Here is a 24739-nt window from a genome sequence, read left to right on the forward strand (position 1 = left end):
CAACCCCCAAGTTTAAACAAGGGGAGGAGACTGCAGGTGGGTAGTTCAGCGGGTCACTCAGCCTGGGGAGGGGGGGACAACCCTTGCACCTGCTGTGATCTGGCTGCAGGGGACCCTCTGAGATGCCACTGTGGTACCAGAAATCGTCAGGATTCAGGAGGCCACAGTCCTGAGAAAAGCTTGGGTAATCTGTGCTGCGAATCCCCCTGGACTCTGGTCAAAGGGTTACTGCCCTCTGCCCCCTCCTGAACTCTGACCTTGCCTTGCAAGCGTATCAGGGACTGAGAATGCAGGACACCAGGGACAGCTAGGAGACCCCTGGGCTTTGTAGGAAGAAGCTGAAAATCTCAGGGCTGGGGGAGGGGGCACAATCAAGTCGGTGCTTTGCGTTGGTCCCAGAGTGGTGGCCGGGGGTACCAGGGGCCGAAGAGAGGAAGCAGCCCTTTCTAAGCAGCTCGGCGGAGAGCTGCTCTAGCTGGTCACTCAGGGCGTGCCACCCCTGCTGCTCTGGCCTCTCTCTCCCCAGGCCCTCCCCACCCCTTCCTCCCTGCCCTGCACCCGCCACATGAAATCACGGGGCGTCCTCTGCCAGATCGCCGTGGGCTACTATTTTTTTTTTTTTTTTGCGGTGCGCGGGCCTCTCACCGCCGTGGCCTCTCCCGCCGCGGAGCACAGGCTCCAGACGCGCAGGCTCAGCAGCCATGGCTCACGGGACCAGCTGCTCCGCGGCATGTGGGATCTTCCCGGACCGGGGCACGAACCCGCGTCCCCTGCATCGGCAGGCGGACCATCAACCACTGCGCCACCAGAGAAGCCCCCGCGGTGGGCTTCTTGCTGCCGTGGGGGCTGCACGGGGACAGACCCTAAGTGTCAAGTTCAGAGCCTCACAGAGATTCCTAGCGCGGTGAGAAGGACACTTAGCTGCGGCGAGGCCGTTTGAAATGCCCTTTCAATGCCACTCGGTACTCCCAGACCCTAGCGGCGTGACAGGTTTGAAGCTAGACCCGGTCCTTGGTAGTGCGAGTGAGCTTTCCTTTTGGGGTCCCCAGTTTCCTTAACATGCGGAGAACGTGCTAGAATCAGGTTGCCCGTGAGGGTCAGGTAGGCAACGATTTAGGGGAGTGGGCCGGGCAGATGAGTGCTGCCCTCTCTGGCTGAGGTAGAGGGTGTATCCTCCGCTCTGCTCTGGGCTGGGGGTGGAGGGGTTGGGGGCCGCAGGCTGGCACGTGGCCCCCGGGGTGAGCCCAGGTCACAGTAGGGCATCCTCTGCGGCTGAGCGAGACCGGGCAGTTGCTCATCAGAGGAGCGGCGCCGACCAGTGGCCTGTGGGCTGTGTCTGCCCACCGAGGCTGGAACTTGGCAGAGGTGCTTCCGAGGCTGAGGTAGTTCCTATTCAGTTGCTTAACCAAACATCTTTTTGGAAATGCATCACCCAAGCCCACCACCACTTACAAAACAGTTTTGTAGAGAGAATTTCTGCTCAACGCAGCTCTTTTTTTGGGGTGGTGTGTTTTTAAGTAGGTCATGGTGGCTGTGAGGCCACTGAATGGTGGCCAGACTAGAGATTAAAGAGCTTTTATCCGGAAAGGGACTGGTGAGAGACATTTGGTGCCTCGGGCCCTTTGCCCCTCCCTGAGGGCCGCCTCCCAGTTCCCTTTTGAGGAGCCCCTTCAGTATAGGAATCTCTGCCAGGTGACTCCTGGTACCCAGGTGACTAGGTGTCCCTGTTTCCAGATTCCCTGCGTGGTCAGGGGCAGAGCCACACCCTGGGCTCTCTCGGGACAGAGTCCTGAGCAGGGGGTGGGTGAGAGTTCGGTTGGAGGGTGTCAGTGGGGCCAGAGGGCTGGCCAGGCTCTTCTGGCATGCTTGTGCCACTCCAGCTCCCCGATTCTGTGAGCACCCCCCCTCATCCCCACCATATCCTTCTAGGAACTTCCTTTTGCTCTTCCAGAGTTGCTTCTGTGGCTTGGACCATTGATATCTCCTGGTGGATATGGGGCCAAATCTAGTGGAGCAAGGCCCCAGCCCCGAGATGTCTTCTCAGGGCCCAGGGAGGCCCGGCCAGTCCTCTCCCTTCACTAGACCCTTAAGTTCCGAGGCAGATGCCCTCCTCTGGCTCGTCGTTCAGGAAACCCAGGCACTGCAGGACTAGGTATGTGTCTAGGCTTGCCGGGGAGTTGAGGGGACTATTTCAGTTAAGGGAATTACTTAACCCACAGGAATGTTCAGTCCTGGTCTCTCACTCTCAGGTTAGAAGGTTAACGGATTGGCTGAAACGACTTGAACTTTGGACTTTCAACAGCTGTGTGAACCCAAATCCCAAATCGGCTAGGATTTACTAGGTACCCACTTTGTGCAGGGCCCTGAGGTGGCACTGGTGCCCTTTGGACTTGACAGCCAGTGGTCCCTGCTCTCGGTCAAGTGAGGGGCTGCGAGGGGAGGGGGCACAGGTCGAGGGCCGGTGATGAGGCTCTGGGTCAGAAAGCCACATGTGCTGGCTGGTGGCTGCTGTGCTGTGTTAGGTCCTGTGTCAGTGTTGCACCCTCTGACCATGAGGCTGCAGAGCCCTCGCCCCCTGGTAGGTGCCCCTTCCCACTGGCACCCCCAGAGGGATCCACAGGGGTGGACCCTGGATTGAGGAGGCCGGGCACTCTGGTTCTCAGGAAGCAGAAAAATCATTATTTACAAAGAACGTATTAAAAATGCACGAGAGAAATCAGCCCTTGCCTCCCACCACCCGCAAGGTGTGAGCATCCCTGTGGAGCCTCATGGGTCAGAGCTGGAGAAGAGAACTGAGTCCCCCAGACGGGAGAGGGAGCTGCCCGGGTCTGGACCCCGTGTGTCTCTGCTTGGGAGGGATGCCTGCTTCCAGGCTCTGCCCTTTCGCAGCTGCCACACCTGGAGGGGGACCAGCTGAGCTGCGTTGGGGTCTTCGCCTGGGCTGGTGAAGATGTGGAGAGATGTCTGAGCTGGCCTGCCTCTGCTGGGCAGTAGGACATGTTGGAAAGTCACGTCCATGGTCCTGCCGGGCAAGGTCCTGGACACTGTTTTCCAAGCAGTGACTGCAGAGTATTCTCAGGACAGAAGGTCTTTCTCTTGATGTTTGTTCCTGGGTCCCGGTTCTGTGTGGTGAGAAGGAAGTGTGTCGGCGGAGGAAGCCTCATACTCTGGAGATGGTTCAGGGAGGTGGGGGACAGGCCCAAAGCCCCCAGCCCAATGTCAGGGATAGCAGCTTCTCCTTCCTGCTGGTGTAAGTCCATCAGGATACTCTCAGGGGTGGTTTCTTAAAAAAAGTCGAGGTATAGTTGATTTACAATATTATGTTAGTTTCAGGTGTACAACATAGTGATTCAAAATGTTTATAGATTATACTCCATTTATAGTTATTATAAAATACTGGCTATCTTCCCTGTGCTGTACAATACATCCTCCTAGCTTATTTCTTTTATACATAGTAGTTTGTACCTCTTAAACTTCCCCTACCCTTAGAGGCTCTTTTATGTAGTCTTCTGAGATGGAGGGTTTTTTTTTTTTTTTTTTTTTGTGGTACGCGGGCCTCTCACCGCTGTGGCCTCTCCCGTTGCGGAGCATGGGCTCCGGACGCGCAGGCCCAGCGGCCATGGCTCACGGGCCCAGCCGCTCCGCGGCATGTGGGATCCTCCCGGACCCGGGCACGAACCCGCGTCCCCCGCATCGGCAGGCGGACTCTCAACCACGGCGCCACCAGGGAAGCCCTGAGATGGAGTTTAAGGTCCATGACCCCTCTGCTCAAATGGCCAGAGCGGCTCCCGTCACCTAAATTGCTGACGCTTACTCTTTTCCTTTATAGGAGTCCAGGTGCTCGTCCCCCAGCCCCCCACCCAGGTCGTGGCCGGGCAGGGTGAGCAGAGGTGAGGAACCAGGTGGCTGGTGCTTATTTATCCCCAGGGCTCTGCCGGGGGCCAGGCTCACCTTTTACAGCCTCTGAGCCCCGTGCAGATCATAGTCACTGTCAGATGAGTTATCGGGCTGGGTGGAGACACGACGCAGGGCCCCTTCCAGAGCTGTGGAAAGAAAGGAGGCCCTTTGAGCAGGGTTATCCCTCCAGGCTACACAGAGAGAGCCCTTCAGAGCCAAGAGCCCTGCGGGGGCTGGAAGATCACAGAGACTTTCTGAGCTGGTGGCTCAACGGCCCTGAAACTTGTTGTGATCAAATCAGCTGGTGTCCTCTAACGATGCTGAACGCCAGGCTCCCTGCGGCTTAATTGTCAGAGCCAGTCAGGGAGCCCTCGATACAGGGCTCTGCGGGCCACTGACGGATGCTCTGTTCTGCCTCCAAGGGATCCGAGGGGCCTCATTTATTGAGAAACAGGTCCTTCAGGCCACAGCGGTGCTGGGGTTAATGACATCCCGGCACATTCTCTCTAGCTGTATCCCTTCCATACCCTGCCGTGACCGGCTGTCAGAGGGGGGCCGTTTGATCCTTCTGCCCCCTGCTCGGCCTCCCTTCTTTCTCCAGGCGATCATGTGACCCTCTGCTCGGCCCTGCCGTCATTCCTAGGAGCGCCAGCTGGTGCTTACCTGGAAAAGCTGAGATTTGGGAGTTCCTGGGAGGCTGACTGTATTCGTTCTCCAGGTGGGAGGCCGTGGGGTTCTCAGCCTGGGACCGGACAGTCACCGTGTGGTTGCGATGGAAAGACACTGAGCGGATGTGGGAGATAGTAACATTAGACGTGATGCTCTGTCCTCCTCTCCAACAGGGCCCCAACTCGAATTTCCTATTCCCACTGTGTAACGTGGGGGTGGTGGTGCAAGGGCCCCCTGAGCTCCTTCAGTGCAACCCTTTTTCCCTTTCTTCCCCGGGAGGCTCATTCTAGCAGCGCTCGGGCTTTTAGAGCAGCTTTGGGTCGGCTGGCAAGCTGACGGGCAGGGAGGCCATCAGTCAGACAGTCAGTCAGTCATCAAACATTTATCAAGCCTGGAATTGGAGCACAAGTGATAGGGCAGATATGGTCCCTGCCCTCCTGGAACGGGGGGGCTTTATATTGTAAGAAAGACTTGACAACACAGCGCCTTCTTGAAGGAACTGGCCCTTGACACACAAAGTGGGGGAGAAGGTGGAGTAGAGGCAGGAGGAGGGCTGTGGTTCTACCCACAAAGGGGGCTCTGGCTGTGGCCAGAAGGAGAGAGGATGGAGACCAGGGGTGGGGACAGGGCCGGCTGCATCCAAACGTCTTAAAACTGGCCTTGTAACGTTGTTCCACGATAAAGACGTTCCATGATAAATCTAGCTTGGACAACCCTTCTTAACATATGTCCGCTTTGGAGATGAACCACGCAAAAATGCCCATGAAGGTTCTGACAAGTCCTGAAGTAAAGAACCGTGTCTGGCTTTGCTTAACTCACTGATTTCCGAGTCTCTTTGATCACGGGGCCCTCTTCTCTGAGTACCACCCATTAACACCTGTGGCTACAGTCACACCTTAGATGAGCACAGTGGAGCTCAGAGGCCTCAAGGAGCCACTGGCTCTGTCCATGGTCGGCAGTGACCCGTGACCCTGCTTCACGGCCTCCTTCCTGTGTCTCGTGGCTACTGACCTGGGCCGAGGGAGGATCCTGCCTCCGGGGCTACTTACTGTTCTGGTTCAATCCCGTCGGGCCAATCCACTGGCGCTGCTTCTTCTGCCGGACTGGGTGACAGACAGGAAAGGCACATGGTGGGGGGGAGGGGGGTTGAGACAGGCGTAGGCAAGGGGGGCGGGAGCCAGGGAAGGAGGGAGGAGGCGGCAGGTGCATGCTGAGGGGCCAGTTCTCCAGGAGAAACCACCGCGGGGTGCTTAGAACCAGCATTAAGACCTGGGAGGGCAGCAGGGACCCAGCCATCACTGCCCACCTCTGGCAGTGGGCAGCCTCTCTAATCTCACACCCTTGTCTCCGAATGATTTCCTCCCGAGTTCTGCAAGGCCAGGGTGATACCCGCTACCTTCACAAGGTCTGGGGTCGCCCATTTGTGGTATGAGGAAACCAGAGCTCAGGGAGGAAGTGGTTCGATTAGCTGCTAAGTGGTGGCCGGCCTGGGGCACGTGTCTTCTGGGGTCAGACCGTCTGGACCCACCACAGTCTAAAGAACGCCCATACCCTCCCTTTGGGCTGGAGTGGGTCCCAGCTGGGCCCCTGGATGTGGGCGAATCAGTGATTTTCCTGACTTTCTGTTTGTTACTTGGTGCGGAGAAAGGCCGGTGGGCAGGAGAGGGGCAGGGCTGGGTGGTGAAGCGGAGGTGCTCCCGGCCGGCTTTCTGGAGGCGGGAACCCTCCTCTGTGGGGCTCGTGGGCAACCCGTCCAGTCTCCCCACGCAGGGGCTTGAAAGGGAGGAGGTTCGGGGCACCTACACCTACATTTCTTCACCAGCTTCTTGTAGGCGAGAGGGCCACACACCACCAGCAGCATTACCGCAAGCACGAGGGCCAGGATGACGCTTGCCACTGTGCCTGCACCCAGGCCCGCTGGGCGTGTGTTCTGGCCTGCAGGAGGCAGAGTTAGGTCAGCCCCAGCCTGGGAGGCATCAAAACTGACCGTTCAGAGGGAAGCTCCTGGCTGGCTGGCTGGCTTCCCCCAGTAACTCACCAGCATGTGCGGAAGGCAGTTTTCTATCTGCTGTCTCTCCACCCGTCTCTGAAATTCTCTGCTACCCGTTCATTTATCCACCATTTACTATGTAACAGTTGATCATCGGCTATCATTTGCCCCTCCTGTGATCAACTCTTTTAAGTTTCCACCCTTTTCCAGTTACTATGAGTGATCACCTTGCCATCACATACAAATAGCCAGCCAGCCATTCATCGCTCTCTTTTCTGTGTGAGTCAATTACCATTAGTGCAGCAAATATGTACCCCCCTCCCTTGCTTTTCTGCTTTCCATCTGGAAGAGCAGAAGACGGAAGGAGAGTTCTATCATTCATTAGCTGCCTGACAATGGCGGCCAGTCTCCTATTGACGGTTCGTGCTCACTGCTGCCTGAGCACTCTTGTCCCCTCTCCCCTCGTTTGTCATCCCTCCATCCTTCCCCAGGGCTCTCTCTTTAGTTCCTGGGGCCTGTTCTTCAGAAATGTGCTCATCGACTGAGTCTTAGAAGGAAAATCCAGAACTACCCTCCACCCACCACGGGCTGGGCCCAACTCACAGGTGACAAACACTCTCTTGCAGTGGGATTTTTTCTGCAGAAGCTGGTGGCACTGGGACAGCTTCCCCGGGGGACAGAAGAACCCCCCGGAGGTCTTCTCGCCGGTGTCCAGCAGCTGGTAGGAGCTGACGTTGCCGCACTGCTGCTCCCGGCACACGTCCTCCCACCTCGCCATGCCCTTGGCCGAGGAACTGTCGCACAGGGCGTCCCACTGCTTGCCCTGGCGCACCTCCACGGAGCCTTCACACGTGCCGCTGCCCCCCACCAGGCGGCTCTGCACCTTGGGCTGGAAATCTGGGGGAAGAGCAACGGGAGGTGAGGTGGCGGGCTCGGCGGGAGCTCCCTGGGCCCCGAGCTTGCATGCCTGGTCACTGGGACCCCGTGACACTGGCAGAGTGGGGGCCCTGGCAGGGCCCGGCGCTCGGGGGTCTGGGTACCACGTGGGACTGCCTTCCTTTCTGCCTTTCCCTTCTTCTGGCATCCTCTCTGGCATTTTCCCCGTCAAGCCCTGTCCCTGGCGCCTCTGGGCAGCTGCAGCAGCTCAGGCACGTTCGGTGAAGAGGCTGGCAGTGCCCGTCAGCAGCCACCAGCGGGGAGTCGTCCCCCACCCAGGTGGCAGTAAGAGAAGTGGGGAAATAGGCCCCACCTGGGTCCGCTTCCCTCTTTGAAACGTCCTCTCATTCTCTTGCTGCTCCTTGAGAGCTGGGAGGGCTTTTCAGAGAGGGGAAACCGAGGCCCAGGGATGGGAAATACCTCCTGCTCTGAGAACTGGAGATTCGCAGGTGGGATGGAATCCAGGAATCCTGCTGCCCAGGCCTCAAGCCTGGAGGGACCAGCTTTCATAACAGGGCCTGGTCCAGCAGAAACGGATTCATTTCTGCTTATCAGGGTTGGGCCTGGAGGCCCACATGTGCTCGAGTTAGAGCGAGTTGTGATCGCAGCAGCTTTGGCCAGTTTCTATAGCAACATCCATCTTCAAAGCTCTAGTAAATCTTCTATTTAGAAAAAAAAAATCCAAAGGCAAGCCTTCTGGGTATGGTTTTGCAAGTTGTAGCCTACAGGAGGGCTCCTAGCAGAGGGGTGGGTGGGCCTGAGAGCCAGCCAGGTTTTTGCATCAGGCCAAGAGATCCTTGGGGGCTGCTTCTGCCTGGAGGGGGCAGCATCTTACTAATTCACACCATGTGTCCAGCGGTTTGGGGGCATCCCTGCCTGCAGGATAGCCCAGTGGTCCAGAGCAGATGCTTCCCAGATGGGTGCACATGGGTCCCTGAGACTTTGCTGAAAGGCAGATCCTGATTGGTAGGTGGAGGGTGGGGCCTGGGACTCTGTAGTTCTAACCAGCCAGGTGAAGCCAATGCTGCTGGTCTGGGACCACACCTGGAGTAGCCAAGGCTTACACAACAGGCTCTGGAGTGATGCTGCTTGAGGGGAAACCCCAGCTAGTGCTCCATGATACTGAGGAAGAAATTTAACCCCTCTGAGCCTCAGCTTCCTCATCTGCAAGGTGGGGATAATAATAGCACCCGCCTTCTAAGCTTGTTGTGAAAATGAAGGAATGCCCTGACTAGTCCCCAACGTGATGTAAGCACTCAGGAAGTATGACTTCTTAAAGTCTGGGCTTCACTAGACCATCTGGTGATAGGAGCCCACTACGTCCCGAGGCATGCTGTGATTATCCTTATTTTGACCTGTGGTCCCTTTCCCCGCAGTTTCCCCATTGATCCTCGTTTTGGGATCCCCCAGACCGGCCTCTGGGCTCCTGGCCTCGACCACACCGGCATCGCCAGTCTCTTCTGGTTGGTGGCCTGTGACTCGGGAGCCTCTGCAGGAAGTCCCCTGGGGCCCTGCTCTGGTTTTTCTCTACCTACTGTGCCTCAGGGACCTCCTAGGTCTCACCATCGCTCCAACATCATCTGTTCCCGGGATTTATAAACTCCCCTCCTGCAAGCCTGGTCCCCTCCAAGCGCTCCATCCTGCTTGGGCCCTTGACACAAGCCACAGTCCACCAAACTCACCAGCGGACCGTGCCTCCTCCTGTAAGTCCTGCCACTTCCCCGTGTGGCAGCCGAGCCAGCGGTACATTTGGGCTTGTTCTGCGTTACTTTGCAGAGATGCCCGGGGCGTTGGGTGTGAGTGTGGCCTCCCCACCCCACGGCCGCCCTACCTCTTAGAGGCCAACGATCAGCCCTCCATGTCCCTTGTGTTCTCCGTAGCGCTAGTGCCCTGTGCTGCACGGAGGGCTTTCAGGAACGTGTGGTGACTGACCACATGGGGGCGCCCGTGAGTCTTGGCCCGGTCCCACTCACCAGAACAGATGAGGCCAAGAGCTTGGCCTCCCGCCTGGGGCTGAACTTTTCTGAAGCACTGCTCCAGGGTGGCACATCTCCTGTTCTGGATCCTCCACCGGATTGGCAAGGGACCGCTCTCTCCTGGCTCTAGTTTCCTGGCTGCCTCGGTCTCTGGCAGAGGCCTCAGGAAAGAGCCACACTGGAGGGCTGCACAGATGAGGTTCCCCAGGTCCTGGATCCCGTCCTGGGACTCGATGCCGACGGTGCCACCCAGGCTGCCGCTGTAGAACTCCACCAGGCCTGCACACCGCAGGCCCCCGGGTCGTGCCACCAGCTGCAGCCTGGGAGGAGCTGGGAGGTGGGGAGGGACCTGAGTGCTGACGACCAGCAGCAGGGCCTCTCTTGCTCTGTGGTTCTAACACACAGACGGGTGAATGACTGGCCGACGGCCCCGGGAGGTGGTGAGGTCCCAAATATTGCATGGAACATGCGCTACAACTTTTCATGCTTATCTGAAATTTAAATGTAACTGAATATCCTGTGTTCTTGTTTGCTAAATCCGACACCCTACCCCCAGGGCCCTCAGAATCCTTTTACCTGTGGGCTCCGGAGTGGTTATGGGCGGGGGGCTCGTGGGAAGAGGTGTTGTCCTCAGTGGCTCTGAAAAGAGATGCTCTGGTTAGGGAGGGGGCCGGGACCCTGGGAGGGAGGAGGGAAGAGTAGGGGGTGTGGGGAGAGTTGGGGTCAACAACTGGCCATGTTGAGAAAGACCTGGAACTCATGATGTAAGTACCACGGGCCCCATTAAGTCCACTTGACCCACACGTTGTGTCTAGGCCTCCTGCGAGGCAGGCAGTACCGGCCCGTTTTACAGTTGGGAAAACAGAGGTTAAGAGGAGACAATGAAGTTAACTGTTGGCAGAACCAGCTCTCGACCTTTTCCTTCCCCAGACAGGTGCCAGCACGCCCTCAGTACTCCTCCTCCAGTTCCCCAGCAGTGTATGTTTCTGAGAGGGTAGTTGTAAATCGGGGACCCCTTCCACCTGCCTGCTCAAGCCCCAGATCACAGGCGTGGGCAGCCTCCTCGGGGCTGGTGCCCAGGCCCAGGGAACCCACGGGGCCAGCTAGTTACCCACCTAAGCAGATCAGGGCCAGAGGGTCCCCCTGATTTGCCTTGCTGTCGCTGCAGTTGGAGAAGGACCCCAGTTGTCCGCGGCAGGTGATCTGGCTCTGGGGTCGCTTCCCTTTGAAGTGACGGAAGTGGGAGAGGAGCAAGGGCTCCCTGCATCGCAGCTTCTGGCAGAGCTTCCAGGCCTGACCGGGGTCCTCCCGGTGGAACGGGCGCAGGCCCCAGCTCTGGCTGTGCACCGTGTACCACTCGTCCTTGTAGTTGACCTCCAGATGGCCCTGGCACCGCGAGCCGGAGCCGCTTAGTCTCACTGTGAACCCTAGGGGTCAAAGAGGTGGGAGGGGGCAGTCGGGCTGGAAAGGGCCCTCCGTGGGGGCCCCTCCCTGCACCTTCCCCATCTGGACCCCACCCCTAGCAAGGCTCCCGTTGCCCACGGGCTGCCTGCTTTGCTCCTCCTGTGAGCGTCGTCCTCTGGGACCTTGCAGGGACTTTCCAGAAACTCAGGCTGATGCTGCCCCTGATCTGGGCAGCCCCTTGAAACTAGGCCAGGAGGACGGGGCTTGAGACCTCAGAGCCCAGGGAACTCGGGGCAGTGAACGAGGGGCTCTCAGCGCCCACCGTCCTGCAGAATCGCCCCTTCCTGGAAATTCTGTTTCAATAGACCCCAGATAGGGCCCGGAGCCTGATCTTTTTCTCTCTCTCTAACTTTTATTCTATTTTTTTTCTGTTCATTTTTTTAATTGAAGTCTAGTTGACTTACCATTGCTGTGCCAATCTCAGCTGTACAGCAAAGTGACTCAGCTATACACATACAGACATTCTTTATTTAATATTCTTTTCCATGATGGTTTATCCCAGGAGATTGGATACAGTTCCCTGTGCTATACAGTAGGACCTTGTTCTTTATTCATTCTAAATGTAACAGTTTGCATCTACCAACCCTAAACTCCCAGTCCATCCCTCTCCCTCCCCCTTTGCCCCTTGTCTCTAACTTTTAAAATCAGTTTTATCGAGGTACAATTTACATACAGGGACATGCACTCATTTTAAGGACGCTTGTTCAATGGAATTTGACAAATGCATGCACACCTATAGCCCCCGCCGTGCTCTAGAAGAGAACACGCCCATCACCTGGAAGCTGCCTCATGCCTCTTCACAGTCGATTGCCCTGAATCCAGCCTCAGGCAGCCAGTGATCTGCCTTCTGTCACTAGAGATGAGCTCTGCCTGTTCTCAAACGTTATATAAGTGGGACTGTACAGCAGGAACCATCTTGCTCGAGTTTGGAGCTAGGATGCCATTGCAGGCTTCCAGGTCCCGGCCCAGGGCCTACCAAGCCCTCTGTGGCCCCTTTTGGTTGCCGGGTAGCTTCATGAGATCCTCTCGCCACATTTGTCACCAAATACATTCAGCATGATGTTATCTCAGGAAATGTGAAAAAGAGAGGTCTGTGGTGAAGTGAGTCTGGGAACTGCTGAATCTGAAAATGCTTAACTGAGTTCCTCATTGCAGGACTTCTCGGAGCCTTTACTAGGCCAGTGTCCCCTGTCGGGAGTCTGCAGTGGGTGATGTAGTGTTGCCTACCCTTCGTCCAACGAGTTCTGTGGAACCCTGTTTGGGAAACACTAGCCTCTAGGCTTAAAGTCCAACCTCTAAGGCAAGACACTTCACACAGTTTACAATCTGGTGCAGCCTCTCTCTGCAGCCCCAGCGGCGAATGTCTCTGGCCAGGGAGCATCTGGCAGGACTGGGCAGGAAAAGGACTTTGCAAGGTGCAGTTATGGCCAGTATCTTTTCTGTGCCTGGTGAGTGGGTCATAATAATAATTAGCACGACACCCAGCATTTGTGGGGTGCTTTACAGCCATCCAGGGCATCTATCTGCAAATGGGCCTCAAGTGTGCGTGCACGCATGTGTGCGTGTGTAGGGGGTGTGGGCTGCACTCTCTCTCTCTCTCTCTCTCTCTCTCTCTGTAAAGTGCGATTCGCTCCGATGGAGGGATGGCAGGTCCGCCTACAGCCTGGTGGGATCGTTCCACGCCCCCCTCTCCACGTGGCTCTTCCTTACCTTGGTCCTCTAAGTTGAGCCCTCTGAGGCCTCTGAGGCAGGAAGTGACTGCAGAAAGGAGAGAAGAGGGTCAGGAAGGGAAGTCTCTCTCCTGCTTCGCCTCACCTCTAGTCACAGCCTGATCAATGGCATTTTTGCCTCCAGCCACTGTCGTGGGCTTCAGGGGCAGGGATTTTCATACTACAGATGGCAACCCTTAGGTGGGTCATGAAACCAGTTTAGTGGGTTGCAACCATCAATTTTCCTTCTTGTTTTAAAACTTTATTTTTTATTATTATTTTTTAATTAAAAAAATTTTTTTTGTGGTACGTGGGCCTCTCACTGCTGTGGCCTCTCCCGTTGTGGAGCACAGGCTCCGGACGCGCAGGCTCAGCGGCCATGGCTCACGGGTCCAGCTGCTCTGCGGCATGTGGGATCTTCCCGGACCGGGGCACGAACCCCTGTCCCCTGCATCGGCAGGCGGACTCTCAACCACTGCACCACCAGGGAAGCCCAAAACTTTACTTTTTAAAAGAACATGCAGTAAATTCCATTTCTTTTAGTGCACAATTCTATGAATATGAACACATACACAGATCTGCATAATCACTGTAACCATCAAGGCCATACAACAGTCCCATCACCCCCCAAAATCTCCTCATGCTGTCTCTCTGTAGTAATATGCAGCATTGCTACCATCAATTTTTAAAAAATCGTGTAGTAACACAACCATCGATTTTTAAAAAACTGAAACGGACTAGAATAGAAATGTCAGAACGCATCGTGTTTTGTGAGGATACGGCTCACTTTGTGTGTGTTGGGTGGCAATATAAAAACATCCTGAGTGTTGCTTTCCGTCAAAAAATGTTTGAATGTCATAGTTCTAGAGAGCTGAGAACTGAGCCGGAATGGGAACCCAGGACATTTGTTACTTTCTAGAATTCCCAAGGCAGGATAAGCATGATAGCAATTCCTCTTTAACAGCTCCCAGTTCTAGAGGAGGAAATCAGAGCTCAGAGAGGCAAAGGGGCTTGCCCAAGATCACATGGTCAGTTGGTGAAGGAGCCCAGTGGACTTGGGTCTGGGGGGAACTGGCCTCCCCTCTGTCCTGGCTCCTGCCTGGGCCCCTTCAATAGGAATGTGGGCCATTGGGCAGTCCCTCCTCCTCGAGCCTCGTCTGACTGTGGAGCAGGGGTGTCAAAGTGGCTCGTTGTCCGTGGCCATGTGTCCGGCTCACGTGTGGCTGGGGCGGAGGTTTGATCTGGGTGGGGACGGGTCGGGTGGCACGCCTGTATGGCCTCAGAGCCCACCCTCCACGTGGGCTGCCCGGCTTTATCAGTCGTGGAGCAAGTGTTTGGTTTCCATCTGCCCCAGGCTTGCTTCTCACTTGGGAGCTGGGCACGGCATCGGTCAGGGTGAGTACTTTATATAGTAAAGGGCTGTGTTTAAGTTTCTTTTGAGAAATTGTTGCTGGGTGTAAAAAGTCCCGTTTTTGCCTGAGTGTTCTGAAGCTGGTGGTAGAATTTTAAGGGGAGTCATGCCCCACCAGCCTGCCCTCTCCCTCCAACCAAGACTCCTTGTAACTAAGTTGTGGCCTATGGTAAGTTTCTTCCATCTTGGCAAGAGCCCGCCATGGTTGCCCCGGGAGTCCTGGGCCTTGGAAGGGGAAGGTATTTCTCACACAGAGGGCATGTCGGGTCCAGAGCAGAGGCCAGAGCTCTGGCCTGGGTTGGGAGGGGGCTGGCCAGCTGTCCATCATCTGATCTATAGCAATGGGCAGGGCAGCCTCAGGAGGACATGGCGGAGATGCCCAGCTAGCTTGATGAGAGAGGAGGCAGGGGGCCTTTGTCCAGCCCTCACCTCTCACCCCTGACCTTCCACTCCTACCTCCCTCCATCCCAGTTCCCACCATGAATGGGGCTGTACACCTTTAGGGATTCATTTCTTTGGCTAAACCCTGAGGGCACTTATGGGGATAGGGGACCCAAAGATCCATTCTTTGGTGCTGAATGTTGCAGGATAGGTTTTCTGGCACTGATGCCTTTCTCTGGGTCTGAGTACCAGCTCTGCCACTTCCTTAGCCCCTGTGAGCCTCAGTTTCATGGTCTGAGGCTCAGTATGGGAGCAAGAAAGGGACCAGCTTCATAGCAATGTTGTGAGGATGAGATGAAATAATCTATGCAAAAGACAGCCCGTGCCTTCCTGGCTGGCGTTCAGTTCAACACCAGAGCTGGTGTTGCTGGTTGTGGAGCTGGCTGGGCCCGGGGCAGGGGTGGGTGGGACTGCAGGCCTGCTGGGGAGTTTTCCCAGGGGCAGGGGTCCTTGTCTGGACGCTTGGAGAGCCAGATCCCAGGGCTCGCCACCTCCCTTTCCCACCTGGGGCCTTCACAGTCCCAAAGTCACCACAGTCAACGTCCGTTAACAGCAGCTACCAATTATTGAACACCTACTGTATACTCAGCCCTGGGCGAGGGGTCCTTACGGGTATCGTTCATCTTCCACACGGCCCCACAATATGAGTTGAATATGTTCACAATACAGCTGTCGGGAGAGGCAAGTGCCCTGTCCCGGGTAACACCGCCAGCAACAGGCAGGGCCTGGATTTGAACCACGAGTATGCCTTCCAAACCCATCTCTCTGCCTTCTGCCATCCAGCTGGGCCTCCAAAGTGTCAAGTTCAGAGAATGAACAAATGAGCAGAAATGAACATGACCTTGACCCTGACCCTGGTGCTGGAGTCCCCAGACACTGAAGCCCCTGGGGACAGGGACTGGGCCTGACCATCCCTGCGGATCTCACACAGAACAGCCAGAGAACATTCTCAGGAAAGACTGAACAACCTGAGAACCAAGAAAAATTCTAAAAAAGAAAATGCTCTGTGGAGAAAAGGCATCCATGCATTCCAGGGCTTCGCCTCCTTCTGGGAGCCTGACTGGCCTCAGGTGAGCAGCATTTCTTGTCTTGTCCCTCCATCACCGTCACTGTCACCACCACCATCGCCATCACCACCATCACCATCACAACCATCAACACAGTCACCGTCACCATCACCACTACCACCATCATCACCATCACCATCACTGTCACATCATCATCACCATCAACACAGTCACCGTCACCACCACCATCATCAACACAGTCACCGTCACCATCATCAACACCATCACCAACACCGGTACCGTCACCATCACTGTCACGATCGCCATCACTGTCACCATCACCATCATCACCATCACCACCACCATCCTCAACACTGTTTTTTTTTGCAGTATGCGGGCTTCTCACCGTTGTGGCCTCTCCCGTTGCGGAGCACAGCCTCCGGACGCACAGGCTCAGCGGCCATGGCTCACGGGCCCAGCCGCTCCGTGGCATGTGGGATCCTCCCGGACCGGGGCACGAACCCGTGTCCCCTGCATCAGCAGGCGGACTCTCAACCACTGCGCCACCAGGGAAGCCCTCAACACTTTTATAGTTGTACTTTCTCCTAGACACTTTTATACATTAACTCTCTCAAACCTCACCACAGCTCTGTGGAGTTGGCACTATTATTTTGATCTCCATTTTATAGATGAGGGAACAGAGAGATTAACTAACTTGCTAAGCAACTGATGAAGAGTGGGCCCAGGACTCCAAGCCAGGCCATCTGGCACACAGTCTGTGCTTTTGACCGCTGGGCCTAGCTGCCTCCCTTCCCTTCAGAGGGAAGGCTGCCACGGCCTGCTGTGTGTTTCACCAATTCCTGCATGTTCCCGGCGTGCAAACCTGATGAAAGAGAGTGAACTTGTGATTCCCTTCAATCAGTGAAACATACTGTGGGAAGACTTTCCATGAACTTGCTGTGTGATCTTGGCAAGTCACTCAACCTCTCTGGGCTTGGTCTCCTCGTCTGTAAACTCAGGAAGTTAGAGTCCACCCTCCCTCACCTTCCTTTCAGTTCAAACTTCCATGATCTATAATCTTCAGCTCCTGATGTAGCTCAGCGGCAGGCAGGCAGGCAGGCAGGCGTGGGCAGGTGAGATGTGTGACTGACTGGGAGCCTTCCTGGGTGCTGCTTCTTCCTGTCTGTCCAGGGATCCGTTCAGGTTTTGATTGTCCACAACTTATTTTCATTCTTTCAGCTGCTTCTCACAGGGATCAGACCAACATCCTCCTTCCCCCGAACCCTGCTGGCTGTGCTCGGGGTCCCTTTGACCCCCTCCCTGGCTACAGCTTAGCCCAGCCCCTGCGTGCAGCCCGAGGCCCAGGGCTTTGCTGCTGCAGAACCTGCAAACAGAAGCCTGGGGACCCATGATACCAAGAGGGACAGGAGGCACAGAAGCATCCTGCCATTCCCCAGTCTCTCATCCAACACCACACCCCGAGCAGCTGGGGCCAGGCCCCTTCCCTCCCCTGCCAACCTTTCCTTGGAGGCCCCACTATTTAGGGCTTAGACTGGCCAAGCCAGGGAACGATCAGGGCCAAAAATCCAGAGAGACAGTAGGAAGGCTTTTCCACTCTCCCCTCCCCCCTCTCATGTCTGCCTTTGCAGAGATTTAACCATTTTGACTCTGCCTGCCCTGATGAGGTCTCAGTGAGGAGTAAATGAATTCCTGAAAGAGGCTCTAGACATTTACGAGCTCACCCCCTCCCTCCCCTCTCCTCTTGCATCCCCCCACATTCTGGATGGTTCTCTCTTTGGTTCCGTGTACAGCAATACTCTGGGCCACGTCAGGCCACAGATGAGTTTTATTTGCTCAGCACAGTGTTATAATTTTTTTTCTGGAGCCCATTGTTTTGCAAGGTTTCTTTCTGTTTTGTTTCTCTTTTTCTTTTTTGGGCCGTACCGTGCCGCATGCGGGATCTTAGTTCCCCGACCAGGGATCAAACCTGAGCCCCCTGCAGTGGAAGCACAGAGTCTTAACCACGGGACCTCCAGGGAAGTCCCTTACTTTTCTTTTTTGTAAAAAAATCCCAAGGTCCAGATATTTTTGAAAAGCAATATGCTTGGGCCACGTGGGGCTGCATCCCAGGGCAGCCTGTTCTGTCCTGGTTTGCCAGCACCCTCGGGGCACCCTACTGCCACCCTGCATCTGGAGAGCCTCAGCTTCAAACACATGATGGCTTCTGCAGCGAAACATATGAATTTTCACAGTAAGTGGGATGTGTCAAGATTATAAATAGTCTCCTATTCATTCAGGTCAGGATTTGCACTGTAAACGTTTGCCAGAAATTTGCAAATTTGGGGTGGGGTTGGAATTGCAAATGAACGTTGGTGGACCTGTATTATCAGTCCCACTTTACAGCAGAGCCAGAACTTGGCCCAGGCTGCTGGCTTCAGAGCTGGTACACTTGATGCCACCTCTGACCCACTCATGGGCCTGCCTGGACCCGTGAGCACCTATGCTTGCAGCCCTACACACTGAGAAATGGAGACAAGGGTGTGGCCTGCCGAGGGTCCAGGGGGCCCCGGGATCCCAGGGAGGAGCTGGGACTTTACGGATGATAATAATAGTCACAGCGACCTCTGACCCCGTGCAGACCCCAAGGGTTTTTCACAGGAGACCCCATTTCTTCCTGACTGCCTCAATCAGGGGGGGCTGTCATCACTCTGTTTTCCGGATAAGGAAACTGACAGACTCATTTAGTGCGGTTTGGAAGTCTGATGTTCCATTTCTTCCGTTAACAGTGATTCCCTTTAATAGTCCATAACATTCTCATCAATTTACAGCAAACACAATTTGTCAGCTGCCTTTTGGGGGCATTCCGGATTTTCCTTCCCTCCTCCTCTGCTGAGAGGCTGACTCGGAAGGCCAGGAACTCCGCTTTTCTGAAACGACTCTCATCAGTGGGGCTGTGTTAACCTGAGTCTGTATCAGGGCTTCAGGGAAACAAAGATCTCAAAGGGCCGAAATTCTGTTTGTCGGGTTGCGCACCAGACGAAGTGGTTGGTTTTTGATCAGGAGCCTTTTTATGTGCAACACTTGTAGAAAATCACACTGGGCTTATGCCAGGAGGAGCCTGGGGGCTGGAGCCTGCAGAAGGAACAGCGGATTCAGGTCTCTAATCTCGCTCACCCAGGGTCTGCGCCGATGAGCGACGGTGCGCAGCTTGTGGGCACGGTGGCCTTCGTATCTGAATTGCAATTCCACGCTCTCCCTGGTGGCCTCGTGTGTTTGATTGAATTTGCATGAGTTTCACGCCACCGTATGTGACTCCACTGTCACAAGGACAAGGCCTCCTTTCTGTTCAGAGCTTCACATATCCCAAAGCCCGCACAGGGGCTCGTCCTTTCCATGCACAGCCCTGTGAAGAAGGGACCGAGCTCACCCCTATTTTCAGATCAAGAAACCGAGGTTCAGAGAGGCTCAGTGACTTGCCCAAGGTCACACAGCTCGCGGGTGGTAGGGTCGGTGAAGAAACTCCGTCACCATCACTTGACAGGGCCCCATGGGACTCTACCACTGGGAGACCCCAGAGCCCGCTCGCCCATGGTACAGAAGGGGGAAACTGAGGCCAGGGAGAGGGAGGGGCTCACTCCGGAGGGGAGTCTGTGGCAGTACAGGGGACCCGTGCTGCCTCTGCCAGTTGCCACCAATCTCCTATCCTGTTTCTACCACATCTCTCCCAGCTGTGCCCCAGGGACAAGGGAGTATCAGGGTCCCTGTGGGAGCCGTATGGGTCAAGCCCCCCAGGGGTACATACCAATGATGAGGGCAGGGGTGGTGACAGTAGTAGTTATAGAGGAAGTGATACAGGGCCACGATTCCCTATCTGCAATTCAAAGTCTAAAACCAAGAGTCTTTTCTGATGCATTTGGCAGGAAGGCATTTGTGCCTTCAGTGTGCGAATTCGGTTTCACTGCAGAAATGGGAATGTGTTTCATTATGGCATGTTGCCCAGTCTGGAAAATTCTGGGTTCCCAAATGCATCTGGCCGGAGGCTCCAGGTAACGGCTTGTGGACCTGGAGAGGCGAGAGTTCCAGTTTCTCTCCAGGGCACTCTGCCCCCTTTCTCCTCTGCTTGGCCCCTGGGTGCCTTGAGTTCATTGGAGAAAACGCTCTGTGCTCATGGAGGCTTCCACAGCTGCCGCGCCACCAGCCTGTGTGTGACGGCCCGTCTGCCTGCAGCCGTCGTCCCCGGGTCCACATAGCATGGTGCAATCGCTCATTTCCTACATGTATTTACTAAAATATTATCTTCTCGTGAGACCCACTGCAACTTCCTGGGATACAGCATGGCCCCCGAGCTCCCAATCCCCAACCTCACGTCACTTCGTGACCTCCTAACATCCATATGATCATTGATTTAGCTTCTGTCTGTCTGTCTCCCCATCACACCCCAACTACGACGTTGGATGCACCTGGACAGGAATTTTGATTGTTCATTGCTGTGTCCCCAGCACTTAGAACAGTACCTGGCACACAGTAGGTGCTCAGTAAATACTTGCTGTCTGAATGAATGAACCAGATTTAACGATAGCAATTATCCTTTCAGATGGGCACAGTGGTTATCCCCATTTTATAGATGAGAAAGCTGAGTCTCAGAGGGGTGTTCTTGTCATTTGTGAGTGGCCAAGCAGAAATCGAACCCGGATCTGCGTTGCTCCAAAGCCCCACAGGCCTTCACACATGTCTGCACGCAACACAGGCACACATATAGCAGGTACACACACAGCACACACACACATGCTCACCAGGCACCCACAGGCACCCACATGCATGCACACAGAACAGGTGCTCAATCAATTTTGTTGGGTGGAGTTGAAGTCCCTCCCTGGTCCCCTGGTCACTGCAGGGAAACCCCTCTGAACTGTAGGCAGGCGCTGGTCGGAGTGACCAGAGGGGACAGTGCCAGCCCCTGAGCCCCCAGGTCCCTCTGCTACCCGCTGGGGGTGGGGAGCTCGGGGTTGCTGGGGGCCTGATTCTTTGCACCCAGAGCCAGCAAGGGCCTCAGCTCTGCAGCTGGGGCCGCGGGCCGGATGGCGGGCTCACACTGGGCGTCCCCTCTCCTCTCCTCTACTGTAGATGCCCAGCCCCCCTCGGCCTGTCCTGCCCGTTGCCTTCACCCTTGATGTCCTCTCTGCCTGGGACACTCCTCCCACTTTTCTCTGCCTGGCTGCTTCCTTCCATCATTCGGGTCTCAGACGAGACATCACCTCCTCAGAGAGGAGCCCCTCAGACTGGGAGCCCCTTCGAACGTGAACTTGGTTAATGAGTCTCAAACATTGCGGTTTCCTTCGTTGCACTGATCACAATATTTAGAAATTTGTAAATATTTCGGGTGCGCCCTCCATGAGGGTGGACCCCTGTGTGGATCACGGCCGTATCCCCAGAGTTTTACACAGAGCTGGACACCTAGTAGATGCTCAATAAATGTATGTGGATGAATAAATGAATGAATAACTAGCCTGTGCAGGAGGACTGGGGGAGAGAAAGACTGATGGCTAGGCTCGAGGCCTCCCCACCAGGTCCTGACACCTTGTTTCTTGCTGACTCTGATAATAATAATAATAAATTTATATAATAAATAAATTTATATAATAAATGAATTTATTATTATTATTAATGCTTACTGAGCACTTACACAAACCGACATTCCTATTAAAGCTCTGTATTCATTGATTCACTTAATCCTTATAAATCGCTATGAGGCAGGTCCTATTATTATTCCAATTTTGCAGAAGAGGAAACTGAAGCTTACAGAACGGGTCCATGGTCACCCAGCTGGCAAGGGGGGACCAGAATTCAAACTACCAAGTCCGTGACTTTCCCAAGCCTTAGTGCCAGCTTCCGGAGTCCCGGTGGCCGGGCCTGAGCCTCTGGGCAGTGATCAGGGCTGCCTCCATGCCCCACCTTCAGCAGGTGAGCCCTGGGCAGGTTGGAGCTCAGGGCAGCTGCAGAGGGAAGCAGGCTGTGAGCATCTTCATGTACCAAAGGTCCCCCAGCCACGGGCACAAACTTGATGGCCAGCCAAGAGGCCGCAGTGTTCCCAGGGCTCTGGCGGTGAAGCATCTCTACTTGGAATGTCTTGAAGGGCGCCTGTGCTGTTTGCCCCCAGCCACAGCCCTGACCCTCGGTGTCCCCAGCCCTCGGTGGCTGCCTGTCTGCTGGTGGCGGTTGTGTCCTGCAGCCATTTTCCTACTCGTGGGAGTGGCTTTGGTGTGCCTTTGCTCTTGGCTAGGGGTACAGAGGAGCCCCCACGAGAGCAGAAGCACTGCACTGGGGTGGGCTCTGCAGCTCACTAGCTGCTCCCCCTGGACCTCAGTTTTCCGCACTGTAAAATGGGGACAATGGGCCCACCTGCTTCCTAGGCTGTTGTGAAGCTTTCAGAAGAAAATGGCTTTAAAAGTATTTCTTGGGCTTCCCTGGTGGCGCAGTGGTTGAGAGTCTGCCTGCCGATGCAGGGGACACGGGTTCATGCCCTGGTCTGGGAGGATCCCACATGCCGCGGAGCGGCTGGACCCGTGAGCCATGGCCGCTGAGCCTGCGCGTCCGGAGCCTGTGCTCCGCAATGGGAGAGGCCACAACGGTGAGAGGCCCGCGTACCGCAAAAAAAAAAGTATTTCTTAAGCTGTGACCCGCTGAACAATGGGAATGTTTTTTATCCACCAGTTACACACACACACACACACACACACACACACACACACACACACACACACACACACACACACACACACACACACTGGGAATCCTGTGCTCCTGGGCTTCCAGATGGTTCCCACACTCTGGTGAAGGCACTGCCTCCAAGGCTTCCTGACTCTGGGCTCCATTAGGCCTAGTCCTACCAGGAGCCTCGCCCCTGATGGGGTTCAGGGGGAGGCCAGCAGAGCAGGACTCCACCCCCACTCCCAGGGGGCTTGGCTAGACTCCTGCCCTGCTGGGGTCAGAGGCCACAGGTGAGGGGTCGGTGGGGAGCTTAGGGGCCTGGTCCTTGGAGTCTCCAGGGCCAAGGAGGGTCCCGTAAGCAGCGGGGTCCATCCGTCAGCCTCTGCCCTGGGGACAGAAGGCACTTTGTACCTCCTGCAGCTCCATGGAAGGGTAGCCATGAGAACACGTGTGCACGTGTGCCATTGCCACATGCCTGGGAGAAGGCAAGTCTACATTTGGAGGCCATGTTTTACCCATGAAAACACACACACCTCTCACACACACATACACCTACACACCCGTTTTCTAGGAGGGACTGAGGCCCCCCACTAGGCAGGCAATGTCCCCAAGTCCTTTCCCTCCAAACTGGGAAACTGCAAGCTGCCGCCTGTTCTCACCTGTTCCCGTCCCGAGTCAGTCACCTCTCTCACCCTGCCACACCTTCCAAACCCTTGAGAAGTGGTCAGATCTTACCCAGTTCACCCCCCCTGCATTTTATAAATAAGGAGATGGAGGCCCCGAGAGGCTCGGACCTATCTGAGGTCATACCCGGCCAGGCTTGGACCCCAGGGCTCAGGTCACAAAGTACCCACCCCCCGCCCCTCCCGCTTGCTCAGGACCCTCCCCACTGGCCAGTGTCGGTGACACCCCAGCAGCAGGGCTCCGGTCCTGAACTAGCGTCCCAAGGCCTCAGGGATGGAGGACTGCCCTTTCCACCGTCTCCCCTCCGGCAAACAGTAGGCCCCAGACTCACCCACCCCAACCTTATCCCCAGACAGCTTCTCCAGAGGCCCCAAGTCAATTCTACAGTGGCCCCCGGGGAAGTGTTCAGAAGCCCCTCCTCCGGGTCTGGAGTGACAGTAGGCCCACACCTGGCTGGCAGGCCTGGCTGAGACCCCCTCTGGGATGAAACCAGTAACTAGGGACTAAGGTGTACGTCTTTGACATCTGCTCGACGGTGATCCGGTCCCCACCCTGCCCTGGCCCGCTCTGCCCAGAGCATCATCAGAACTGCCCAGGAGATGGCAGTTTCCTGTCCCTGGAGGCATCCAAGTAACGGCTGGACACTCATGGGGTGGGGGGGGTAGCAGCAGAGGGAAGCCGGCATTGAATGAGGGCTGGACAACTTGATTTCTAGGCTGAGGGTCTGATCTTGGCATGGATTCCACCCCGAAGGGGACAGTAAGGTCCCCAACAGTGCAAGAGAGAAGCAGAGGTGGGGCCCTGGGGGTGGGACAGGCAGGGCCAAGAGCCGAGCTGGGGCTGGGGGAGAAGACAGGGATCCTGGTGGCCCCAGCCCTCCGTGCTGCTCCAGACATGTGGGCCTGAGTCAGACTGAGGGGATCTGACTCCGGCATCTTCTCCTCTGTACCCTGAGCCCAGGTACCCCAGAAGATACCCCAGAAGGGGTACTCACCCAGCAACCCTAGCAGGTACAGGGCGGCCAGCGGCGGATGTCGAGACCCCATGGGCGCGGCCTCCTCTGCCTCCACCTCAGCGAGCTCGGCCCCTGTAGGTGAGGGTGTCTGGCCCTGTGTCTGCCTCTCCGGGAGAAGGGGGAGGGGCGGGCAGGCTCATGCAGGGGTGGGACAGGGGAGCAGGCAGTGTGGGGCCTGTGTCATCGTGTTTGAAGTTGAAACTGTCAACTTCCTCCTGGGTAAAACCATCTGCCCCAGTTCGAATGGCGGCCCTGATCTCTGCCAGCTTCCTGCCCGGGGTGCCTAGGCCTGGGCCAGTGCCCTGACCCCGCCATGCTGGGACAGGGCTGCGGCCTGGGGGAGCCCTGAGCCGGGCCGAGGGGAGGGAGGCCTGGGGGAGGGGGTTGGGAGAGACGGGGGACACGTCTCTGAGCTGTGCTGGGGTGATGAGTGAGAGGTGGGAGGTGGTGGGCACCGCCCCCGTCCTTGCAGCAGAGACTCAGTGATGATAAACCAAACCAAACCCTCCATCTCTGCTACCGGGATGAGGTAGGAGTTGGAGGTGAATCCCCGCAGGTGGCATTTTACGAGCAAACACAGGAGAGGGCTCCTCCGTGGACCCTGGGCTTGCATCAGGGTGTGTATGTGAGAGCTCAGTGTGGATGGCGTGATCTCTGTGTCGATGTTGCTGAAATAAACCCCGGGCTGCTGAGGAAGAGGAGGGGTGCTGGGCATTTTGCAAAGCAGATGGGGTAGGCCAGCGACTGACCAGGGAAAGGTTCAGCCTCTCTGGGGCCTGGGCTCAGGTCCCTCACTCCAGGGTGGACGGAGCCCAGACCCAGGCTCCTTGGG

At 56.1% G+C, this 24739-nt stretch overlaps 1 protein-coding gene across 5 annotated transcripts; it reads right to left on the reverse strand.

The window, feature by feature from the left end:
- Nucleotides 1-2656: 2656 nt before the first annotated feature.
- Nucleotides 2657-24021, reverse strand: CD5 (CD5 molecule). Of its 5 annotated transcripts, none has more exons than XM_049713133.1 (11): nucleotides 23887-24021; nucleotides 12643-12690; nucleotides 10584-10895; nucleotides 10045-10107; nucleotides 9466-9798; nucleotides 7160-7453; nucleotides 6376-6501; nucleotides 5616-5669; nucleotides 4561-4680; nucleotides 3952-4043; nucleotides 2657-3242 (listed from the first exon to the last, which is right to left on the reverse strand). In XM_049713133.1, the coding sequence occupies exons 1-10, from the start codon at nucleotides 23936-23938 to the stop codon at nucleotides 3955-3957; spliced, it is 1491 nt and encodes a 496-aa protein (XP_049569090.1). In that variant the 5' UTR covers nucleotides 23939-24021; the 3' UTR covers nucleotides 2657-3242; nucleotides 3952-3954. The 5 variants fall into 5 exon arrangements, with proteins under 5 accessions (XP_049569090.1, XP_033269721.2, XP_004264222.2 ...); XM_033413830.2 differs by having other exon boundaries at nucleotides 2657-3245; XM_004264174.4 differs by having other exon boundaries at nucleotides 2657-3279.
- Nucleotides 24022-24739: the final 718 nt, after the last annotated feature.

This window comes from Orcinus orca, chromosome 8, assembly GCF_937001465.1.
Source record: "Orcinus orca chromosome 8, mOrcOrc1.1, whole genome shotgun sequence".
Taxonomy (NCBI): Eukaryota; Metazoa; Chordata; class Mammalia; order Artiodactyla; family Delphinidae; genus Orcinus; species Orcinus orca.